At 43.6% G+C, this 20790-nt stretch overlaps 1 protein-coding gene across 2 annotated transcripts in view; it reads right to left on the bottom strand.

The window, feature by feature from the left end:
* The window catches only part of sp2 (sp2 transcription factor), a 27272-nt gene extending 10666 nt beyond the window's left edge, over positions 1-16606 (bottom strand). The window contains exons 1-5 of one of the 2 annotated variants that reach the window (XM_079238297.1): positions 16573-16606; positions 14366-14442; positions 9127-9879; positions 5534-5752; positions 3829-4123 (exon numbers count right to left, since the gene is read on the bottom strand). In XM_079238297.1, coding sequence (XP_079094423.1) covers positions 3829-4123; positions 5534-5752; positions 9127-9879; positions 14366-14442; positions 16573-16579 — 1351 coding nt within the window. In that variant the 5' untranslated portion in view covers positions 16580-16606. Of the gene's footprint in view, positions 1-3828; positions 4124-5533; positions 5753-9126; positions 9880-14365; positions 14443-14790; positions 14830-16572 lie in introns of those variants that run through there. The other variant, XM_079238296.1, reaches the window with a different exon arrangement.
* Positions 16607-20790: the final 4184 nt, after the last annotated feature.

Below are 20790 nucleotides of genomic sequence, written 5' to 3'. Positions count from 1 at the left end.
GGCTATTGCCAGCCTCGCTTCATTATTGGCTTATCGTTTCAGAGACGGTTCGTCCCACTAAATTCTTTTTAGGAAGTTGTAATAAATAAATGATCAAATCCAGCAAACATAACTTTATGTATCATATCATCATATATTATGGCCTACACTAGAGTGATCTATGTCAGTTGTTAACTACATAAATCAACATCAGACTGTCATGTGTCTCTGCATGTCTCCCACAGGCTTATTAGTACAATAAAGTGCAAATGAAAACACTAATAAAACAGCTTTTAAATATGCAAAGACATTGTCAGTATAAAAATGTCCTTTACATGAAACACATGTGTTTTAACTGGTGTTTACTCTGATGCTGTGCACATCTGGCAACAGGAAAGGGATTATAAATTATAATGTAGGGAATGTAATGCTGTAAAGAAGATGCTCAGACACAGAGATGCAGCAAAGTTGTTATAGAAACATTTTATTGAATCCTTTATTGAATCTCCCCCTGCTTGTAGCGGTCCATCTTCCTCATGACGCTCCTCAGGCAGCCTGTCTGAATCCACCTGCAAGCTCGCTTCACCTGCTGCCTGTCAGAAGCCAGGTGTGTGTGGAGAGGTCTTTCAGGATCCTAGAGACCAGGTGGAGGTCCGTCTTTCAGGATCCTAGAGACCAGGTGGAGGTCCGTCTTTCAGGATCCTAGAGACCAGGTGGAGGTCTGTCTTTCAGGATCCTAGAGACCAGGTGGAGGTCCGTCTTTCAGGATCCTAGAGACCAGGTGGAGGTCTGTCTTTCAGGATCCTAGAGACCAGGTGGAGGTCCGTCTTTCAGGATCCTAGAGACCAGGTGGAGGTCTGTCTTTCAGGATCCTAGAGACCAGGTGGAGGTCCGTCTTTCAGGATCCTAGAGACCAGGTGGAGGTCCGTCTTTCAGGATCCTAGAGACCAGGTGGAGGTCCGTCTTTCAGGATCCTAGAGACCAGGTGGAGGTCTGTCTTTCAGGATCCTAGAGACCAGGTGGAGGTCCGTCTTTCAGGATCCTAGAGACCAGGTGGAGGTCAGTCTTTCAGGATCTTAGAAACCAGGTAGAGGGTCCATCTTCCTAAAGGCTCTGGAAGGAGGTGAAGTACGTCCACCGTCCTCCACAACATCTGCATGAGCAGCGGTGACCTTCTGGAGCCAGATGATGATGATGATGATGATGATGATGAAGATGTCAGGAGGGCAGCTGGGAAACATCCAGAAGGAGAACCAGCAGCATCTCCAGGAACCGTCTGTGAGGCTGATGAGAGGCAGAGGATGGCAATGATGTGTTACTCCCCAGATCATGACTGCATTTATATCTAAACAATAAATAATTTGGCGAATGGGAAACAAATTGTGTGTCTCTATATAATGAAGATGTACAACGAACTTTTTTTTTACATTTTTCCAATATAATTAAATATTTGTAATGATTAATTTATTACCATACACAAAACACATGAAACATTCAGTAAATATTACATGACACCAACTACAACATAAACTAAACACACACACATTCAATCGATCGATTTTCAATCAGGGACAGACGAGGTGGAGCCATGTAGAAGAAAGTTACACACCCTCACACTTTGCACTCTAATAATCATACCAACTAAATTCACTACTATGTTTATTTTATATCTATATTTTCTCGTTCAGTCTCAGCAGTTCAGATCTGACGATACGATGCAGATTTATGGCATCAGTGGTAACCATAGTAACGGACCGCGCTCTAAAAACTGGCGCTATATCAGTATTAATAGTTTACGGTATAAACACTACAATGCTTCATCTGGACGTTCAACAAATATGAATGAACATACATAACCTATAACATTCATCACTTAAACACAAATAACCTGTATACGTCCACTACAGCAGATAAAAACTGCTAACAGTGTGCTAACCTACGGTGCTAACCGCCGAGTCTGACAAATGGTCAGATCCATAACTGTCGTCAGGGATAGATTAGCAGGTTGCAGTATACATCACAATCATAACGGAATAATTTAATACTTACATTTATACAAATGAATCCCCTGTAATGAATGGACCGGCGTTAAACTCCGCCATTATTTACCTGGTAAACTGATGAAAAGTCCATCCTCTTCCGCTACGTCAGCAAAATGGCGTCGATTTAGTGCGCGAAGTGTCCATCGTTCCACACTGCATTTATGGGCGGGTTTAGGGCAGCATCCGGGTACTTTCAGTGCACTGAGTTTTTTTGCACAAAAGTCAGTGTAAACGCACTAGACACTGAAACATAGTGCGCCAAGTAGTGTTAGTCCGCTGATTGAGACACACCCAATGTCTTCAAACCAGATGTGACAACACTCTTCGTGCTTCTATGGTACATCTACGACCTGAACAAGCTTACAGAAGGCGCTGTTTCCACTGAACTATGTCCATTCTGACCATGAACTCCAGCTACCGTTACGACAGAGAAGCCCGAACTGCCAGAACTTCAGCTCATCTTTCAGGATGGACAGAATGATGAGTCTGGAACTACAGTTACAGGCGACTCCTGTGGCAGAGTGTGCATTGAGCCATCTTCGGGATGCACTATTGGAGTGCGTTGCACCCTGAAGATGGCCTGGCGCACACACTCCATGTAATAAAAATGAAAAATTGCGAAGTCTTTGCTTTTGTGTTTTTGGAAAAAGTTTGTGAAAGTTTGGATTTGAAAAGACGTCAAAAGATGTCTTTGGTGAAGAATCCAAAAGGTGAGTTCCATCAATTTCCTAGGAATCAATACAACTGAAGGCCTGGTGGGAACACTGAACACCTACTGCAGTTTGTGTAAAGTTTGGCCCAAATCTGCAGTTTTGTTTGGGCTAAATTCAGCTATGACTTCCATTGACTCCACTAGCCCACGAGGAACTTAATGTAATCCATGACTAACCCAGCAACTGACATCTGGACCATATCTGGCCAGACTACACCTACTAGAGCCATAACTGAGCCATTAGTCCTAAAAGTAGACCAGATTAGGACCAAATGCATCTGCTATCTGGGCAATCTTGTGGCAGAAAGCCCAGCAGTCTCTCTTCTTCATAAGGAAACTAAACCAGGACAGTCTTTCTGCACAGCTGATAACAAACTCATTCAGAAGCAATGAGTTCAGCATCCTCTGAAGCTGCACAGTGGAAACAGCTGGGACAGAGTCCCAAAGGATCCACACACACTTTCAGTTTTTCTCTTGGAGACACAAACTTAAAAAAAACTTTAAAACATTATTTTCCTGTTTTTTGTCACCTAAACAAAAATAAAGCCACTTAGATGTAATGTAATGTCATATACAAGCGCTAAATGATCAACTCAGCTCATGTAGAAGAGCAGCGAGCGCCAATAGATGGAGGAAACTGCTGTCCATTAACTATCAATCCAGCTGTTTGGTGTCTATGCACAGGGTCGGAAGTTAACACTCGCCAGTCGCGATATGCGAGTAAATACTCTTTTTGGCAAGTAAATGTCAGAGGGTTATCCCCCACATGGTGAGTAAATGTTTTTACCAACACTGTCATGTTTTGAGTTTTCATTTAGGTCAATCTATTTTCTGACACGTCTATGAATACTCATAGAAACAGCTTTTATTTTTTTAATGCACATATGAAGCAACGTGTAGTCACACAGCGTTGACGGAGCAGAGAGAACGCCTGGGTCATGTGACTTGTCTTAATGAAAAAATAAATCCAGTCGCATGTTATCCATTTGTCCATTTTTACTCTGAGCAGAAATTATAAGACGGTTCATTCCCTGACTTTTTGTTTTGGTTTAAGAAACTAAATTAATATTAATATTATTGTTGACATCAGCTTACCCCCTGCATTGGTGATAGTAACAGGAACTCCCTGGACTTGGACCCCGTTGATGCTGATAGTCTGCACAGCCTGAGACGCTGAGGAGAGCTGAGGCGTGTTGAACGTAATCATTCCACCTGCGGGGGCAATTTTGGCCAGAGTCCGCTCCTTTCTACCCCCCGCTTGTGTCCTCTTGGTGGCGGCCGGCGGCGTTGTAGTGGCTGGGGCAACAGAGGTGACGGGGCTGGTTGTGGTGGAGACGGAGTCTTGAAAATTGACTGACTGCCACTCACCCGAAGCTGTTTTAAAGAGGAGCTGAGGAAATGAAAGGTCAACATTTTAAAGGTGGCAGTCGTGCTTGCTTAGAATTTCCTTGACAGAAAAACAACAAAGAATTATAAAAAACACCAAACTTAAAAGTTGCTCTAATCAAGTTTCACCAAAGCTGTGGTGACCAGTTAATTCACCATCCACCTAACCAGCTTCACCAATCGAACTTCCTGTAAAATAAACATCTAACCAACCACATGGCGGCGGCCCGGTGGATTCGGTCATCTGAACGGTGGACGTTGAGACGATGTAGACGTCATACCTGTCATACCCGTGACGTGACGGTGTAGACGTCATACCTGTCATACCCGTGACGTGACGGTGTAGACGTCATACCTGTCATACCCGTGACGTGACGGTGTAGACGTCATACCTGTCATACCCGTGACATGACGGTGTAGACGTCATACCTGTCATACCCGTGGCGTGACGGTGTAGACGTCATACCTGTCATACCCGTGACGATGAGACGATGTAGACGTCATACCTGTCATACCCGTGACGTGACGGTGTAGATGTCATACCTGTCATACCCGTGACGTGACGGTGTAGACGTCATACCTGTCATACCCGTGACGTGACGGTGTAGACGTCATACCTGTCATACCCGTGACGTGACGGTGTAGACGTCATACCTGTCATACCCGTGACGTGACGGTGTAGACGTCATACCTGTCATACCCGTGACGTGACGGTGTAGACGTCATACCTGTCATACCCGTGACGTGACGGTGTAGACGTCATACCTGTCATACCCGTGACGTGACGGTGTAGACGTCATACCTGTCATACCCGTGACGTGACGGTGTAGACGTCATACCTGTCATACCCGTGACGTGACGGTGTAGACGTCATACCTGTCATACCCGTGACGTGACGGTGTAGACGTCATACCTGTCATACCCGTGACGTGACGGTGTAGACGTCATACCTGTCATACCCGTGACGTGACGGTGTAGACGTCATACCTGTCATACCCGTGACGTGACGGTGTAGACGTCATACCTGTCATACCCGTGACGTGACGGTGTAGACGTCATACCTGTCATACCCGTGACGTGACGGTGTAGACGTCATACCTGTCATACCCGTGACGTGACGGTGTAGACGTCATACCTGTCATACCCGTGACGTGACGGTGTAGACGTCATACCTGTCATACCCGTGACGTGACGGTGTAGACGTCATACCTGTCATACCCGTGACGTGACGGTGTAGACGTCATACCTGTCATACCCGTGACGTGACGGTGTAGACGTCATACCTGTCATACCCGTGACGTGACGGTGTAGACGTCATACCTGTCATACCCGTGACGTGACGGTGTAGACGTCATACCTGTCATACCCATGACCTTGTGACAGTGTAGAATGGATAGCAGGTGTGAACAGATACCTGTGTTGGTGACGGGTCTGTTGAAGAGACTTGCAGACCTGAAGAGACGGACTGTCTCTGAGGAACGGGCGGCAACGTGGCAGAGGCAGCCTGAACGACCTTTAAGGCTTGCTGTGGGATCTGAACCAGATGAGAGTCTTGCTTCGGCTGGACCAACTGGACCTGCTGCACCATAGCCGGCTGCCCAGGACTCTGCACGATCAGCAAGTTGTTCCCCGCCTGTCCATCAACAAAGCAAACAGTAAATGGACTGTCCTTGTATCGCGCTTTTCCAGTCATCTTGACCATTTATAGCGCTTTAATGCTACATGTCACATTCACCCATCTCTCTCACACACGCGCGCGCGCGCGCACACACACACACACACACACACGCACACACGGAACACTTTTATATTTTTTATACCAGATGCTTTTACTCTGTCGCATGCATTCATTCCCCAATAGACACACTGGGGGGCAACGTGGGATCATTGTCTTGCCAAAGGGCACTTCGGCATGTAGTCGGGGGAAGCCTGGAATCGAACTGACTTTCAGGTTGAGAAACGACTGGTCTTCCTCCTGAGATACAGTCACAGTTTAAAAATACTAGGGCTTGGAAAATGAAATCGAAAATTGGGATTTTTTTTTTTGCTTTACAATTTTAAAATAAATGATTTTGTTTAAAAAAATTATTTTTTTCTAAATACATAAAAATAATCCATTATAAAATTTTAGTCATTTTTATTGATCTTTTTACTTGTCTTCTTGGGCATTATAGCAGCAGAATGATGGTCTTGTTACTGTGTTGTTTTTCTTGATTTTGTTCATTTTTTGTTTTTAATCAACAAAAATCAGTAATATCGAAGGATCAAGAAAATCGCAATTTAAATCGAATCGGCACCCATAAAAATCGGAATTGAAACAAATCGGGATGAAATCCTATGGTCACAGCTCTACTAAATACCTCATAAAATACGACAGAATGTTACTGGTTCCAGCATCTCTTACTCGAGAATTGACTGACGTCATCTGTTATGTAAAATTCAAGGTTTCATTTAGCTTTTTTTGGCATTGTTGCCAAACTACATATTAGCAGCATCCTTCAGCTAGGGCAGGGGTCGGCAACCCAAAATGTTGAAAGAGCCATACTGAACCAAAAAAACCAAAAAAACAAATATGTCCACAAAAAATTAAAAGCCTCATATAAGCCTTATCATGAAGGGAACACATGCTTTATGTATCTATATTAACTATATTAGCCTACTTTCAAAATGACTAAGTTGGCTACAAATACATAATGAGCCTCAATGATAAAAATGTTTTTTTCCCTGCAGTGTGTAGTGTGTAGAGAATGACGCACCATGTGACGACTCTGTTGTACGATGCCGCCTCATGTTTAACTTCATTACAATATTAATGAATTATGTTTCGTTGCTTTGATGAAATTAAAAAAATTCAATAAATAAACCGATTTTTGATGTCATTTTTGATTTGAGGATTTGAAAAAACAACAACAAAATTGAATGAGCATAACGCGCCCCTTATCTGGGCAAACAGAGCGCAATAAAACGCAGCCTGCATTTATTAAAAAATAAACCAGCAGCCTTTTAAAAAGGTAAAGTATATCAAATCAAATTAATACAGTTTGATTTCTGTGCAAATGCCAAGCAAGTCAGTGCAAGGGTAAAAAACGCAGCAGCATCCTCTTCTCTTTAGACACGCAACCAACGCAGCTATCCTCCGACCTGAGCACCATTACCAAGTGTCATTCCAGATATATACTGACAAAAATCAGAAATAATTTTATATAAACAGCCACTTTGTTACTCAGTATGTGTCTATGAAGGATCATGTTCTTACCCGTTTAATGTGACTTCTGTTGTCGGACATCACTGGTCAGCTGTTCAACATGTAAGATGTAACTTGTGCTGAATTAATGTCCTTGATTTGCTGATCGGTGATGTTGCCGCCATTTTAATGGTCCTTTCCTTCACTGTCTTAGCGGAGAGGCGCATGTCTTTGATTTTCTGTATTATCTTGGTTTTGTTTTTGAAGTCTAGAAATACGTGTCCTGATATGTTGATGAATGACTCCATGTAGTCACCGTCTGTGGACAGTTTTCCACACTTGATCATCTCCCAGGTTGCAGCTAAACTTGCAGCAGTAGTGGAGTTTGGAGATGCAATCCACTTCTTAAATCTATCTTTGCACTCCTCTAATTTCTCCAGAAGTAATGCAATCGCACTTTTTGTCTCACTTCCAACTGGCAAATGTAGCATGCTTTCCCTGGAAATGTCTTTCCACATTACTCTTTTTGTTATTTGACAACTTCTCGCTACAGAGCAAACATTCAGGCAATCCTTCCACATTGGTGATGAATGCAAATGATTCAGTCCAAGAAAACGTTGAATCCTCTGAACCCTCGGTTATTTTTCTGTTTTTCCCTTTGGGATCCATGGCGCCGGTTTTGTTTACAACAAACACCTGCCTGCCATCCCGCCTTGCTGATAGATAGGCTATGTGTGTCGCAGGCTATGACGCAAATCTTCCTTGACAGAAATGTTGAAATTTAATATTCATTCTACATATTTTTACAGCATTGGAAAATATTAAGAATGTTTGTGTCATGTTTGTCTCCTACAGAACCATATCAAAACGCTCTCGTATCACTGGTTTGGTTATTAAATTGGGGGGAAATGTGGCGTTTTCACTGCGGTGCGTGACACACAAAGCATGTCAGGTCGGGAGATTTTACTCGAATTGCCAGAAATCTTGCTGTTAACATTACTTTACAGGAAAAGCAAACACCCGGTTAATCCAAAACATGCTGGGGAACATCATCATGTGATGGCGGACCTCCAGGATGATCCAGAAAATTCCTGTTCAGCTCGATCAGTCAGTAAAGCCCTCGCTGATTGGTTGTGGAACATTTTTCAACTCATATCGCATCACAAGCCCGCGTGTGCACGAACGAGGGCGACAGCTGGCTGCCGCTTGGCGGGAAGAGGCAGCGATTTTCGCTTCATTGTGCAACTTCCGTAAGAAATGACTGGAAAAGAAGTGACACCCCACCTGCCGCTAGTCGAGCCCTCGAGTCTGCTGTAATCTTCAGATACTGCGGACATCTCGATGCCAAAAGGCCCTCGTGCTTGCAGTAGCCTCCAACCAAGCCTGATATTCTCACATCCAAATTCTACATCCAGCTAATGCGTTTCGATCTCGTTCGGGCGTGAACTGCCAGGGTCACGCCCGAACCAGGCAAGAAGGGAATGTGTGACATTATTAATCATTTGTGTTTTTCATTTCCTACCAACATAGATAAAATTGATGATTTTACACACACACAAGGTGAAATTGTATGCCTGACACACTGTTTGGTATCACATTGTATCTTCCACGCCCAATTTTAAGCATTAGAACTTGTTTCAAGGTGTACCAGTACCACACACCAGTATCTGAACCAGAAAAGCCAGAAGTCTGAGAAGGTAAAAGCCCAGCGACCTGTCAGAGCTCAGTCAACTCATCAATGGGGTGTTTGACACACACTCAGATGACTGAAGCGGGCATCTGTGTAGCGTCAGAATGTTAGAAACATCAACTAGCAGAGGTACCTGTATGATGTTGTCCCCAGCTTCTATCACTATGGTCTCCATCTGCTCTGGTGGCGGAGACGCAGTCGGAGCGGGAGCTGGCGGTGGAGGTTCGGCAGGCAGAACCACTTTCTTCTTCCTCCCTCGCCTTCCTTTTTCAGGAGTGGGTGGGGCAGCTGCAGTCTCTGTGACGATGGGGGTCCCTCCTACCTCGCCGGTAGCCACGTTGAGGGGAATGAGGCTGCTGGCCAACTGCACCATATTTGCCGCGGTGTTGTTTGGCTTCCGGACTTTAGGGGAAGGCTTGATAGCCACAGTCTTCTGCGGCGTGATCGGCGTGGCGGCAGCAGCCGGAGCCGGTACAGTCATAGGAGTGGTGATGATGGCCTGGTTGGTGCCGGGTATGAGCTGGATCTGGCCTCCCTGCGGCATCACCTGGATAGTCTGGGGACCCTGGATCTGCGGCACTACCTGGTACTGAATATTGGCTGGGGCCGAGGTGCTGGTGCAGGTGGGGCTCTGCTGGATAGTGAGGACAATGGGGCTGCCGGGGGCTGTGGAGCCTAAACTGGCAGGAAGCTGGATCACATTCCCCTTCGCTGAAAGAAAGCTCAGGTTTTTGGGTGGAGCAGGGGCGATAGGAGCCGGCTTTATGGGAAGAAGTCTTCGAGGTTGTGGCTGCGCTGGGGGAGAGGTGACGGGGGCCTGAGCAGCAGGGGGGCCGATTTTACTGCAGGTGGCAGCCAGGAGGGCGAGAGGAGAAGGCTGGGTGTCCTGTAGAGACAAAATGCTCAGCATTAACAGCAGAAGAAGATGAGATAATGGACATTTAAAGTTAAAATAGATTAATGAAAACAGGTAGGCGTCCACGACACACGAGTCACAGAGTGGCTGCAAATGCTTTGTGTCCCTGTTTGGTCCATACATGTCATCCTCAAGTTGCAGGACAAGGAAGCAATCTATAAGAACATCAGTGTCCGCACACTTCAGACGCAGCGCTAACATGCATCCTGGATGATCACACCGCGAAGGACACATTCAGAGGTGCTCCACTGTTACAGACTCCATATCAGGTCCATATAACTAGCTAAATTTCATGTCGCTGCTCAACGTGACAATCCTGAGACACCGAAAGAAAACTTCCTGGATGGATCAAAGCTCTTATTTGTCCTGCTGGATCTACCTTTTTTAAAAAGCATTGCCCCAAATATTTAAGATATCCCTGAGAAATTTACATATTTAACTGTAAAATGTGCAATCATGCCACTTAAATCAGCCAATGAAATGACCACAGCTGTGGACTAACCTTCTGCACTGGCTGAACTGGTGCCCCAGCAAAACATAGAGGTTTTACAGCATCACTCTTCAGCACATTTTGATACATTTAAACCATTGATGGTTGTTTAATGATTGCAAACAAGAAGTCCTGAAGTTCAGGACAACGTTTCTGTAAAGAACAAAAGAAAACGGCATTTTTTAAAATAAACTTACAGGTTTAGCTTCACTCAACTGAATTTCAAACCCTGAAATGAACCATGAGGCAGAGCAGAAAGGAAGCTGCAGACGCTGAAATATGTTTGACTCTTTCCTTCATTTTCTTGTTCGTTTGGCTCAAAGATGATGAAAAACTCGTAAACCAACGCAGTAAGTCGATCACACCTTTATCTGAACAACAAAAATGCGCCACGTTTTACACCTGTCCCCATTTTTGCCATCATATTCCACAATTCTGTTTACATTTTTCACGCTGCAGGATGATCTACAGTCTAAGGAATCGAAGGAAATGCTGATGAACATGAACAGAGAATGCTGCAACGCAACAGAAAAACTCATTGAAAGTTGCAACATCTGCACTAGGGCTGGGTGATATATCGAATATACTCGATATATCGTGGCTAGTCCCCTGTGCAAATATAGAAAATGCCTATATTCGTCATATTTGAGTATCCTGTTGTCACGCAGGTGTTTTTAGCTGTGGGCGGGGTTTTCTCCCTCCTCCTCGACTCTGCACCGCTTTGCACAGAGAGTTAAAGCAAGCGCACCTATTTACGTGCATAACGTGAGCTACATGCTACGTCATGAGAGGCAGCGTGGAGTCACTGTTGCCACCTTGGCGACTTTCTCGCTAAATCTGGCAGCTTTTACTGGAGTTATTGGAGACTTTCCTGGTGTTGTGGCGACTGACTTTAAAGCGCATATTGTAAAGTTATTGCCAGAACGAGAGTCTCTCCCCATCCTAAAGCACTCAGTCGCTCCGGCTGCAGCTGCAGCCAGTCAGAGGAGCAGAGAGGACACCTGCACGACTCCACCTACAGTCACAATGAACAGCCAAATCCGCCACTGATCCCGCCCTGGATTACAGAGTGGCATGTATATTGCAAAGTTTTTCATGTCACACAAAAATAATTAATTATATTTGATTACATTCACAGCCTCTGTCACTTACTCACCTCATCCACTGTGTGTGACACAAGCATATTTATCTAGCTCGTCATGTCTCTAGAAAGTACAGAAAGCAGTGGGAATCAAACCCTGAATTAAAAACTGGCTGAAGCCGTTTGTTGGAGACGATACGAGGACATTCTGTCTGTATTATAAGACTGATTTCTACACTAAACTCTGCAATTAAAAAAATACACGACAACTCAAAAACGTATCCATAAAGCAAAGCCTTATAATAGTTCAACCCAAAGCAAGCTAAAACTAAAAAGACTAAACTAAAAGTAAGAAAACTTCACAAATAAAAAAAAATAAACGTATCTCTGTCAAAGTGTCTTTTTTGGGTCACTGTGGCAGTCCCAAGCCCAGAGATAAAAGAAGAGGGTTGAACGTGCAGCTAGCTATTCCACAAAACATAACAATCCATAACAATACGGTTTTGATCAGTTTGCTTCGTTACAATTTCATCCTTTTGGCATGAATGTTTAAAACCAGCATATCTTAATGCAGTATGAACAATTATGTTTTAATGGAGACACAAAATCATCTTACTGATGTGATTGTATGCACCAAAGGATTAATTCAAGGCTAAGGTAAATATCGAGATATATATCGTATATCGTGACATGGCATAAAAATATCGGGATATTACTAAAAGGTCATATCGCCCAGCCCTAATCTGCACACGCGCAACGCAACACATATCCATGTGCTGCTTTTTGCTGTTTCTGCAGCTGATTGCTTGGCGTGCTACGACTGAAACTGAATTATTTATACTTAAAACATTTTAAATCTCATTTATAGGACAATCAACGATAAATGTGGGTCCTGATGTTACAGCTGCCTGCCAATCCACCTAATTGCTGTTTTATTTTGTATTCAAATCCCTGTGTGCCGTCACCACCTGGGGATTGGCTCTGCTCACCACACCCCTGTTCCCTGCCTGCTGATTGGACAATTGCCTGACCTATCCGCCACACAGCAGCGACAATGGAGGAAGATTTAAACCGGCTGCAGCTGTGGACTCATTGGGAACTGTTTTGGCACAGACAGTCTGCCCTACGCCTGCAATCTGTGGAGTTTGAGTATGTGCGCGTTTGTTGGTGGTAATTTGAGTAGACTTTGTTTGGTTAGTAGAGTTTTGTTTCTGTGTTAAAAAAAACTGCTTGGTCTTGTGTTTCTTCCAGCAGTGTTAAAACTGGTTGGGTTTGTCTTCTCTGTTTATTTCTCTTGCTAAGTAGTATTTTGTTTTCATAGCAAATGTAAAGCCCTTTTGGCTTTCTTTCTTTTATATTTGTAAATTGTATTTTGAAGCCCTTTTGGCTCCTCTTTCTGTTGCATTTATAAATAGTATTTTGTTAAAGTTAGAATATGTTGGGCTAATAAGTATTTCTGTTGTATTTGTATATAGTACTTTTGGCTTTTAAGCATAGCTATTTGAGCTGCTTCACTTTCAGTTTGTTTTAGTTAAGCAGACCAGTTTTTGTGCCTTTTTTTTTTGTTCTGGATGGGTTTTGTAGCTGTCCTTTCTTTACGCAGCTACGCTACGCCCAACACTCGTAATATTGCCACCTCTTTGTTCCCATCTCCACTTGTGACAAATTCTCAGAAATTCACATTTTAACACCAGTCTGCAGTTCTCATTTGTTACGCCTCACATCCCCTTGCAGAGTTGGAACGTAACACCTGATGACGCCTAAACATGTGTCTTATTACCAGAAACTAATCTGAAGCAGTTATTTTGTTGAAGGTAAGAAAGTGGCACCATTATCAACAAATTTTGTTTCTTTCAGACACGCCAAAAGGAAATCCAAAGAATTTAATAACAAACTCGTATTGCTGGGCCGTGTACTGGCTTCTAGTGAAAACTGGGTTTTATTTTTGTTACATGAACTTGTCTTAAAACACAGCACCAGTTTCAACAAGCTAACATTGTTGGGAATGTGGCTATCCAGGAAACTCTGAGGGGGACCCTTTTCACTGCTGCACCACCAAACCTGCAGCAGATCAGCTGTGTTGCTGGAGATGCTGAGTGGTGAAAATGACAGCTATTATTCAGATAAAATCTGTCGTGGGGGTTGATGTTCCTCTAGTAACACCATTTCCCACCATAACATTAGTTGTTAGCTTGGTACCAAATACATGGAGGTTTGTAACGTATCGGCATCAACGATGAAACAGAATCACACATCGTTCTGTACCTCACCATCTGACTGGACACTCCAACCTGGGCAAGATGTTGACGTTTCCAATGTGTGACTCTCTGCGGCTTCGGTGGAGCTTATGATGGTGAGCTGGCAGAGAGCGATTTTCGTTTGTTGGGAGTAATTTTCACAAACTGGGGCTTTAAAAATATGAACTTTAGAGCATTTTAGATTCCTGCAGTAAAACTCCTTTAGCATAAAACTCATGAACTGAATATCAGAAATTAGTACTGAGCCACATGACTGACTATGACAAACAGCACAGTGACGCCTCTCGCTGACCTCTACACCGTTACATGGAGAGCATTAGCCGTCACACAGGACCTCACACACCACCTGCACTCATCAGGTTGCTGCTACATAGTCCCACTACCCCAGAAAAGAAACAAACACTTTAATTCCCACAACCATCAGCACTGTGAACATTTTAAAACAGGATTTTTGTCTTTTTGTACCAAATGTTTTTATAATGTGTGTTGATGGTGCATTTCCATCTAGAGCCTGTTAAAGTTTGTGACAAACAAAGTTTGTCTTAACACTGTTGTTTAACACAGATGATGATGATAAGAGACAGGTATGCTGGGAGCTGCAGAATAAAATGCCAGACTGTTACTCACCTGCGTGGAAGTGGCGGAGGGCTGAAGGTATTCACTAGGACTGACAGCAACAGTGGTGGCCATACTGTCCTGTTGTTCTGGAAAACACCAAGCAGAGTCAAAATGAGGCAAACTGCAGATATCTCATCATGTTTTTATACTCCTCCGTTCAGGAGGGCTTCTGCAACCAGATTTAATGTAGCATCCAGAGAAGTGTGTGGAAACAAATGTCATGATGCTGTAAGAAAACAGCAGCCATGACAGATGAGACTATTTATTTTTAGGTGAGAAAAATTACTGAGCGATTTAAAAGAAATTGCTGCTGAAAGAAAAACGGACAGGGATTTGCATAAAATATGCTCTAGTCACAACAATTTATAACTATTTTTATGTGTCCATATGAATATTTAGGCCGATACTGACATCAATAGATAACCGATATTTACCAAACATATTTTTTTCTCCAGTGTGTGTGGCTTCATCCTTCCTTTACGTGGCAAAAGAAGCCTGTGTTGTCTTTCATAGCTAACTAAAATTCCTATTTCAGAAAGAAATGTTCCTTTTCTCTCTTCAGGTATTAAAACGGTTTGGATATTGATAAAAACTCATGTCTTCCCAAAAAACATCTGGCAGGTTTTTGGAAAACTTTAGCTAGTCAACAAGGACACACAAACAAACAAGTTTTTGGGAATTATTCAAAGTTCTTCAAGAAGAGAAATCCACTCTTTAGCTCCAGATAAGGCATACACACAAGACACATTCTTCTGCTTTAATAACATTTCTTCCAGAGTTTATGTGAAACTGTACAGTGTGTGCTGTGGCTTTGGTCCATGAAGTGGCTGGTGACTAGAGATTTTAACAAACGGGAACAACAAGGGTCCTTTTAAAATTTCTTTCTTCATAACAGTGAAAGTTAAATAAAATATTAGCATCGCCAAGGCCGCCTGGAAACAAACTGCAGCAGACATGTAACCACATGACAACCACAGAGGTCAACAACCAGCAGTATTTGGAGAAATCTGCTAAATTTGGATTACTTTCATTGCAGAACAATTGCTCAAGTTTAACTGAAAAGGGTTAGAAAAATATCTGTGATTTAATATGAAAATCACCCTAACAGATACTTATCTGACCCATTTACGGTAAACTCTGAACACAAAGAGGGGGGGTCAACTTCACCCTTATTGATAATTTCATCTCGTGATTTCAACGTTTGCCTTATTAATCACGATCAATGCAGCTGAACCAATAATTGAACTTCAGACAAATCAAGACTTTCATTCCGCTAAATCTCTTCTGTGATGCTTCAGAATATCAATGCTAAGGCTGATTTCGCTGCTTTATGGGCAGCAACACTTCAGAAAACACCTTAAAAAAAACACTTTCAGTAACGTTAATGTGACTTTTTAAGTCTTCAGGTGAGTTTACGGACAAGTTGAGCAGAGTTGCTTTAAAACAGAGCCGCCATCAGAGACGTCAAGTTGGTTTGCTTCGCTCTGGACAAGCGGCGAACGTTAGCAAGCTAACTAGCATTACAAGCGGCTAACGTTAGCAAGCTAACTAGCATTACAAGCGACTAGCGTTAGCAAGCTAACTAGCATTACAAGCGTCTAGCATTAGCAAACTAGCGTTACAAGCAGCTAGCTTTAGTAAACTCAGTAGCATTACAAGCGGCTGGCGTTAGCAAGCTAACTAGCATCACAAGCGGCTAGCGTTAGCAAGCTAACTAGCATCACAAGCGGCTAGCGTTAGCAAGCTAACTAGAATTAGCACGCTAACTAGCATTAGCGATCAAACAGGGAGTCTGCTAGCTGAGGCTGGTCTGGTGCAGTTTGGTTTGTGCAGTTTACTTTTCCTACACAAACAAGGCGGGAACATAACTTTCATGGTCATGATTCACTGTTCTGTGGTGATATTAATGAGTAACACCATAGCATGTTTTCCCTTTATGGACATGAAAAACGGGGAGAAAAATGGAGGACCAGTCTACGATAGCATTTCAGCTAGCTGACGCGCAGCTAGCAAATCAAACTCTTTGATAACGTTACAGAAAAAGGCAGCTCTTTTCCGGAAGTGCATCGCTTATTCTGCCACATGCAACTAAAGGTGGTACACGAACACACACTTATACGTGTAACAAAATATCCAGTGCTTTTCTCTTCAATATAAATATAATTTTTTTCGAAGTAGAATGTAATATAAACACCAATGTTTTAATTCCTACCCACCGCTCATGACGACATTCGCTCTCCGCGAGCCTTGAAGACCGTGCCCAAGGAGGAATCCGCCCGCGCAGCTACACCAATCAACGTACAGTGATGAGTTGAGTGACAGCTGCCTTAGCCAATCCACTATAAGCGTCTTCGTGATTGAAATTTGGTTGAACCAATTGCAAAGCTATATTTTAGAACGTCTGTTGATGGATGACAGTTGGACCAATGTGATGTCGGGATTGTGCTTAGAGGGCGGTTCATAAGAGATGAACGACAGGCCAGTAAATGCCCTATTACAAGGGCATCGATTCACTGACATCTGCAGCGGCCAATGTGATGTTTGAGGGGCAGTTCAGCGGAAACCAGAACCACAACCGTATTGATCAATTAAAATCAAGTTGCTTTTATCCTCCCTCTTCAAACTGTCCCAAGCAAAGGAGCAGCCCGTTATGTGTGATAATGTGGATTTAACTAAGATAAACGGATTAAAAGTTCGTTTTAAAGCTATGAACGTTATAGTTAGACTTGTATAATTAACCTAAACGAGTAATATCTGGCGTAAAGAATGAATTACTGGTAAACTGGTAAACTACCACACGCAAGCCGTTGGATGAAGCCCATTGTTCTCTTACAGCTTGCACAAAAGGCTGCAGTTTCAAACTCAAAGTGCCTTTCACTGCATGAGGCAATCTGTTTGTAATTGCTAATCCAGTATCGGATAAAGCAATCATGTCGTTGGTTAACAAAAAACTTGGGTTTAGCTCCATAAATAGGCTCACAGTGAATAACCAAGTCGCATAGCCTTGGAGTCCTTCCACCAGACTAAAATGCAGTAAAAACAAAGAAACTTCAGATGGTTTGTGTGGCTTCCTGGCTGCCCCCCCTTTTTTTTTTTTTTAAAAATCATTTGCTCATTATATCCTGTTAAAATCTCTGTACTTTTGTGAATATGTCCATTTTAATTTCTGTATATCTTTTAAAAATGGTTTTCATCTCCAACCTCCCTTCTAAAAGTTGAGATGCTTTAACATGTAGCTACAGTACTGTGAAAAAGTGTTTGCCCCCTTGTCATTGCTTACTATTTTACTGAGTTAGTCACACTGAAATGTGTCAGATCTTCCTGTTCACACGTGGCTTTTTCTTTGCATGATGGAGTTTTAACTGCATTTGTGGATTTCAGGGTGAACTGTGTTCACAGTGATTTCTGGAAGTTTAAACATTTGATTCACTTCCATTCAGCTTTATTTAAATAGTGCTATTTCACAACAATGTCATGTTAGGACAGATTACAGGTACATCAATTCCAGCCAGTTCATAATAAATAGCCTAAATAAATCATAATAAACCAACAGATTCCATTTTATCTTGACCTGGATCCAATCCCTCATCCTGAGCTGCATGAAGCGACAGTGGAAAGGAAAAAACTCCCTATTAACAGGAAGGAAAAACCTCCGGCAGATTCCGGCTCAGGGCGGACGGCCTGCCTGGACCAGTTAGGTGGGGAGGACAAGAAAGAGAGACCAACATGCACTGCAACTTTTATCCAGGAAAACCTGCAGAAAGTCAGCCTGGCTGCTTTCTGCAGGACAAACCTGGGATTGTTCTTCTTCTCTATCAACGATGGATAACATGTTCTAGCCTCATGCACGGCTTTCTTATAAACTATTAAACCTTCTATGTGACACTCTTCTAGACCAGATGAACGTTGTGTGTTGCTGATTTAATGAGGTTTACAAATAACTGAATTCTGTTTGGTGTACATTTTACACAGCTTCACAATAGTTCATGAATTCGTCCTTGTACACCGCTCAAATAAATAAAGGGAACACTAAAGTAACACGTTGTAGATCTGAATGAATTAACTTTTTATTAAATACTTTGTTCTTTCCATAGTTGAATGTGCTGACAACAAAATCAAACTAAAATGATCAATGAAAATCAAACATATCAACCACGGAGGTCTGGATTTGGAGTTCTACTCCAAATGAAAGTGGAAAAACACACTACAGGCTGATCCAACTTTGACGTAATGTCCTTTAAACAAGTCAGAATGAGGCTCAGTAGTGTGTGTGGCCTCCGCGTGCCTGTATGACCTCCCTACAACGCCTGGGCATGCTCCTGATGAGGCGGTGGATGTTTTCCTGAGGGATCTCCTCCCAGACCTGGACTAAAGCATCCGCCAACTCCTGGACAGTCGGTGGTGCAACTTGGCGTTGGTGGATGGAGCGAGACATGATGTCCCAGATGTATTCAGCTGGATTCAGGTCTGGGGAACGGGCGGGCCAGTCCATAATATCAATGCCTTCGTGTTGCAGGAACTGCTGACACACTCCAGCCACATGAGGTCTAGCATTGTCTTGCATTAGGAGGAACCCAGGACCAACCGCACCAGCATATGGTCCCACAAGGGGTCTGAGGATCTCATCTCGGTACCTAATGGCAGTCAGGCTACCTCTGGCGAGCACATGGAGGGCTGTGCGGCCCTCCAAAGAAATGCCCCCCCCCCCCCACCATTACTGACCCACTGCCAAACATGCTGGAGGATGTTGCAGGCAGCAGAACGTTCTCCACGGCGTCTCCAGACTCTGTCACGTCTGCCACATGTGCTCAGTGTGAACCTGCTTCCATCTGTGAAGAGCTCAGGGCGCCAGTGGAGAATTTACCAATCTTGGTGTTCTCTAACAAACGCCAAACGTCCTGCACAGTGTTGGGCTGTAAACACAACCCCCACCTGTGGACGTCGGGCCCTCATACCACCCTCATGGAGTCTGTTTCTGACTGTTGGAGCAGACACATGCACATTTGTGTCCTGCTGGAGCTCATTCTGCAGGGCTCTGGCAGTGCTCCTCCTGTTCCTCCTTGCACAAAGAAGGAGGTAGCGGTCCTGCTGCTGGGTTGTTGCTCTACCACGGCCTCCTCCATGTCTCCTGATGTACTGGCCTGTCTCCTGGTAGCGCCTCCATGCTCTGGACACTACGCTGACAGACACAGCAAACCTTCTTGCCACAGCTGGCATTGATGTGCCATCCTGGATGAGCTGCACTACCTGAGCCACTTGTGTGGGTTGTAGACTCCGTCTCATGCTACCACTAGAGTGAAAGCACCGCCAGCATTCAGACCAAAACATCATCCAGGAAGTATCGGAACTGAGAAGTGGTCTGTGGTCACCACCTGCAGAACCACTCCTTTATTGGGTGTGTCTTGCCAGATGCCTATAATTTCTACCTGTTGTCTATTCCATTTGCACAACAGCATGTGGAACTGATTGTCAATCAGTGTTGCTTCCTAAGTGGACAGTTCCATTTCACAGAAGTCTGGTTGACTTGGAGTTACATCGTGTTGTTTTAGTGTTCCCTTTATTTTTTGAGCAGCGTATGTATATAAATGTTAGCTGGATCTGTGACAAGACATTGTTTTTTACCATTTGTCAGACAGAAAGATGTTTCTGTTTTTGGTTTGTGGTCAGGTTTTTCTGCCTCAAAGTTGGCAAACAATCATGGTAACTTTTACGTATCTATAAGCTGAATCAGACTCTTGGAGTTTAATCCATTTGGATCCCCTCCCGATCCTCCCACTCCCAGTATTAGAAGACCTTAAACTAGCAAAACAGTTATGGTTTCGCTGCTTTCGTCTACATTTCTTATTCATTCTGCAGCTGGTTGCTCGGGTCCCTGCAGATTTGGGATTTTTTTTTGCCCCAGCCCAACGAGGCAGGTTGACGTGATTCCAGCAGTCACTGCAGGCTCTTCAGCCTGTGGAGAAAACGTTTCCACTGTGGCTGTCAGTCCCATCTGTCCTCAGCATCAGCTGAGCAAGGCCTCCAGCGCTTTCAGACAACATGCAGCCACGATGAGCTGTCTCTCTTTCACTCACTCCACACAACTCAGTTTACATCCACGGTGCTGCAGTGCTGTTTCATAGGTGTTCTAGGCTCTCCTTTCTCCACACTGAATGGTCTTTTTCTGTCTTTGCATGTTTTTTGTGGCTGTTTTGTTTTTCTTTTAAGTGCTTAGGCTACAAGAGTCCTGCTGCAAGTTGAAGCGTTTCCTTCTTCACTTGAAGTGTGCTGTACCTGGAGGAGGAGATACTGTCCTGTCTGTCTTCGTCTCCCCTGGCACCTCTGCAGAGAGTTTCTGAGAGAACAAGCTGCATAATTTAACCGGAATACTTTACATTTTTCCACCTAACAGGCTTCAGAAGTAAGCCAAGCAGCTGGAGTTTTGTTGTTATTGT

The sequence above is a fragment of the Telmatherina bonti genome (assembly GCF_933228915.1).
Source record: "Telmatherina bonti genome assembly, chromosome: 3".
Lineage (NCBI taxonomy): Eukaryota > Metazoa > Chordata > Actinopteri > Atheriniformes > Telmatherinidae > Telmatherina > Telmatherina bonti.
Note: the sequence above shows the minus strand (reverse complement) of the source record. Positions and strands in the feature narration are given on the sequence as shown.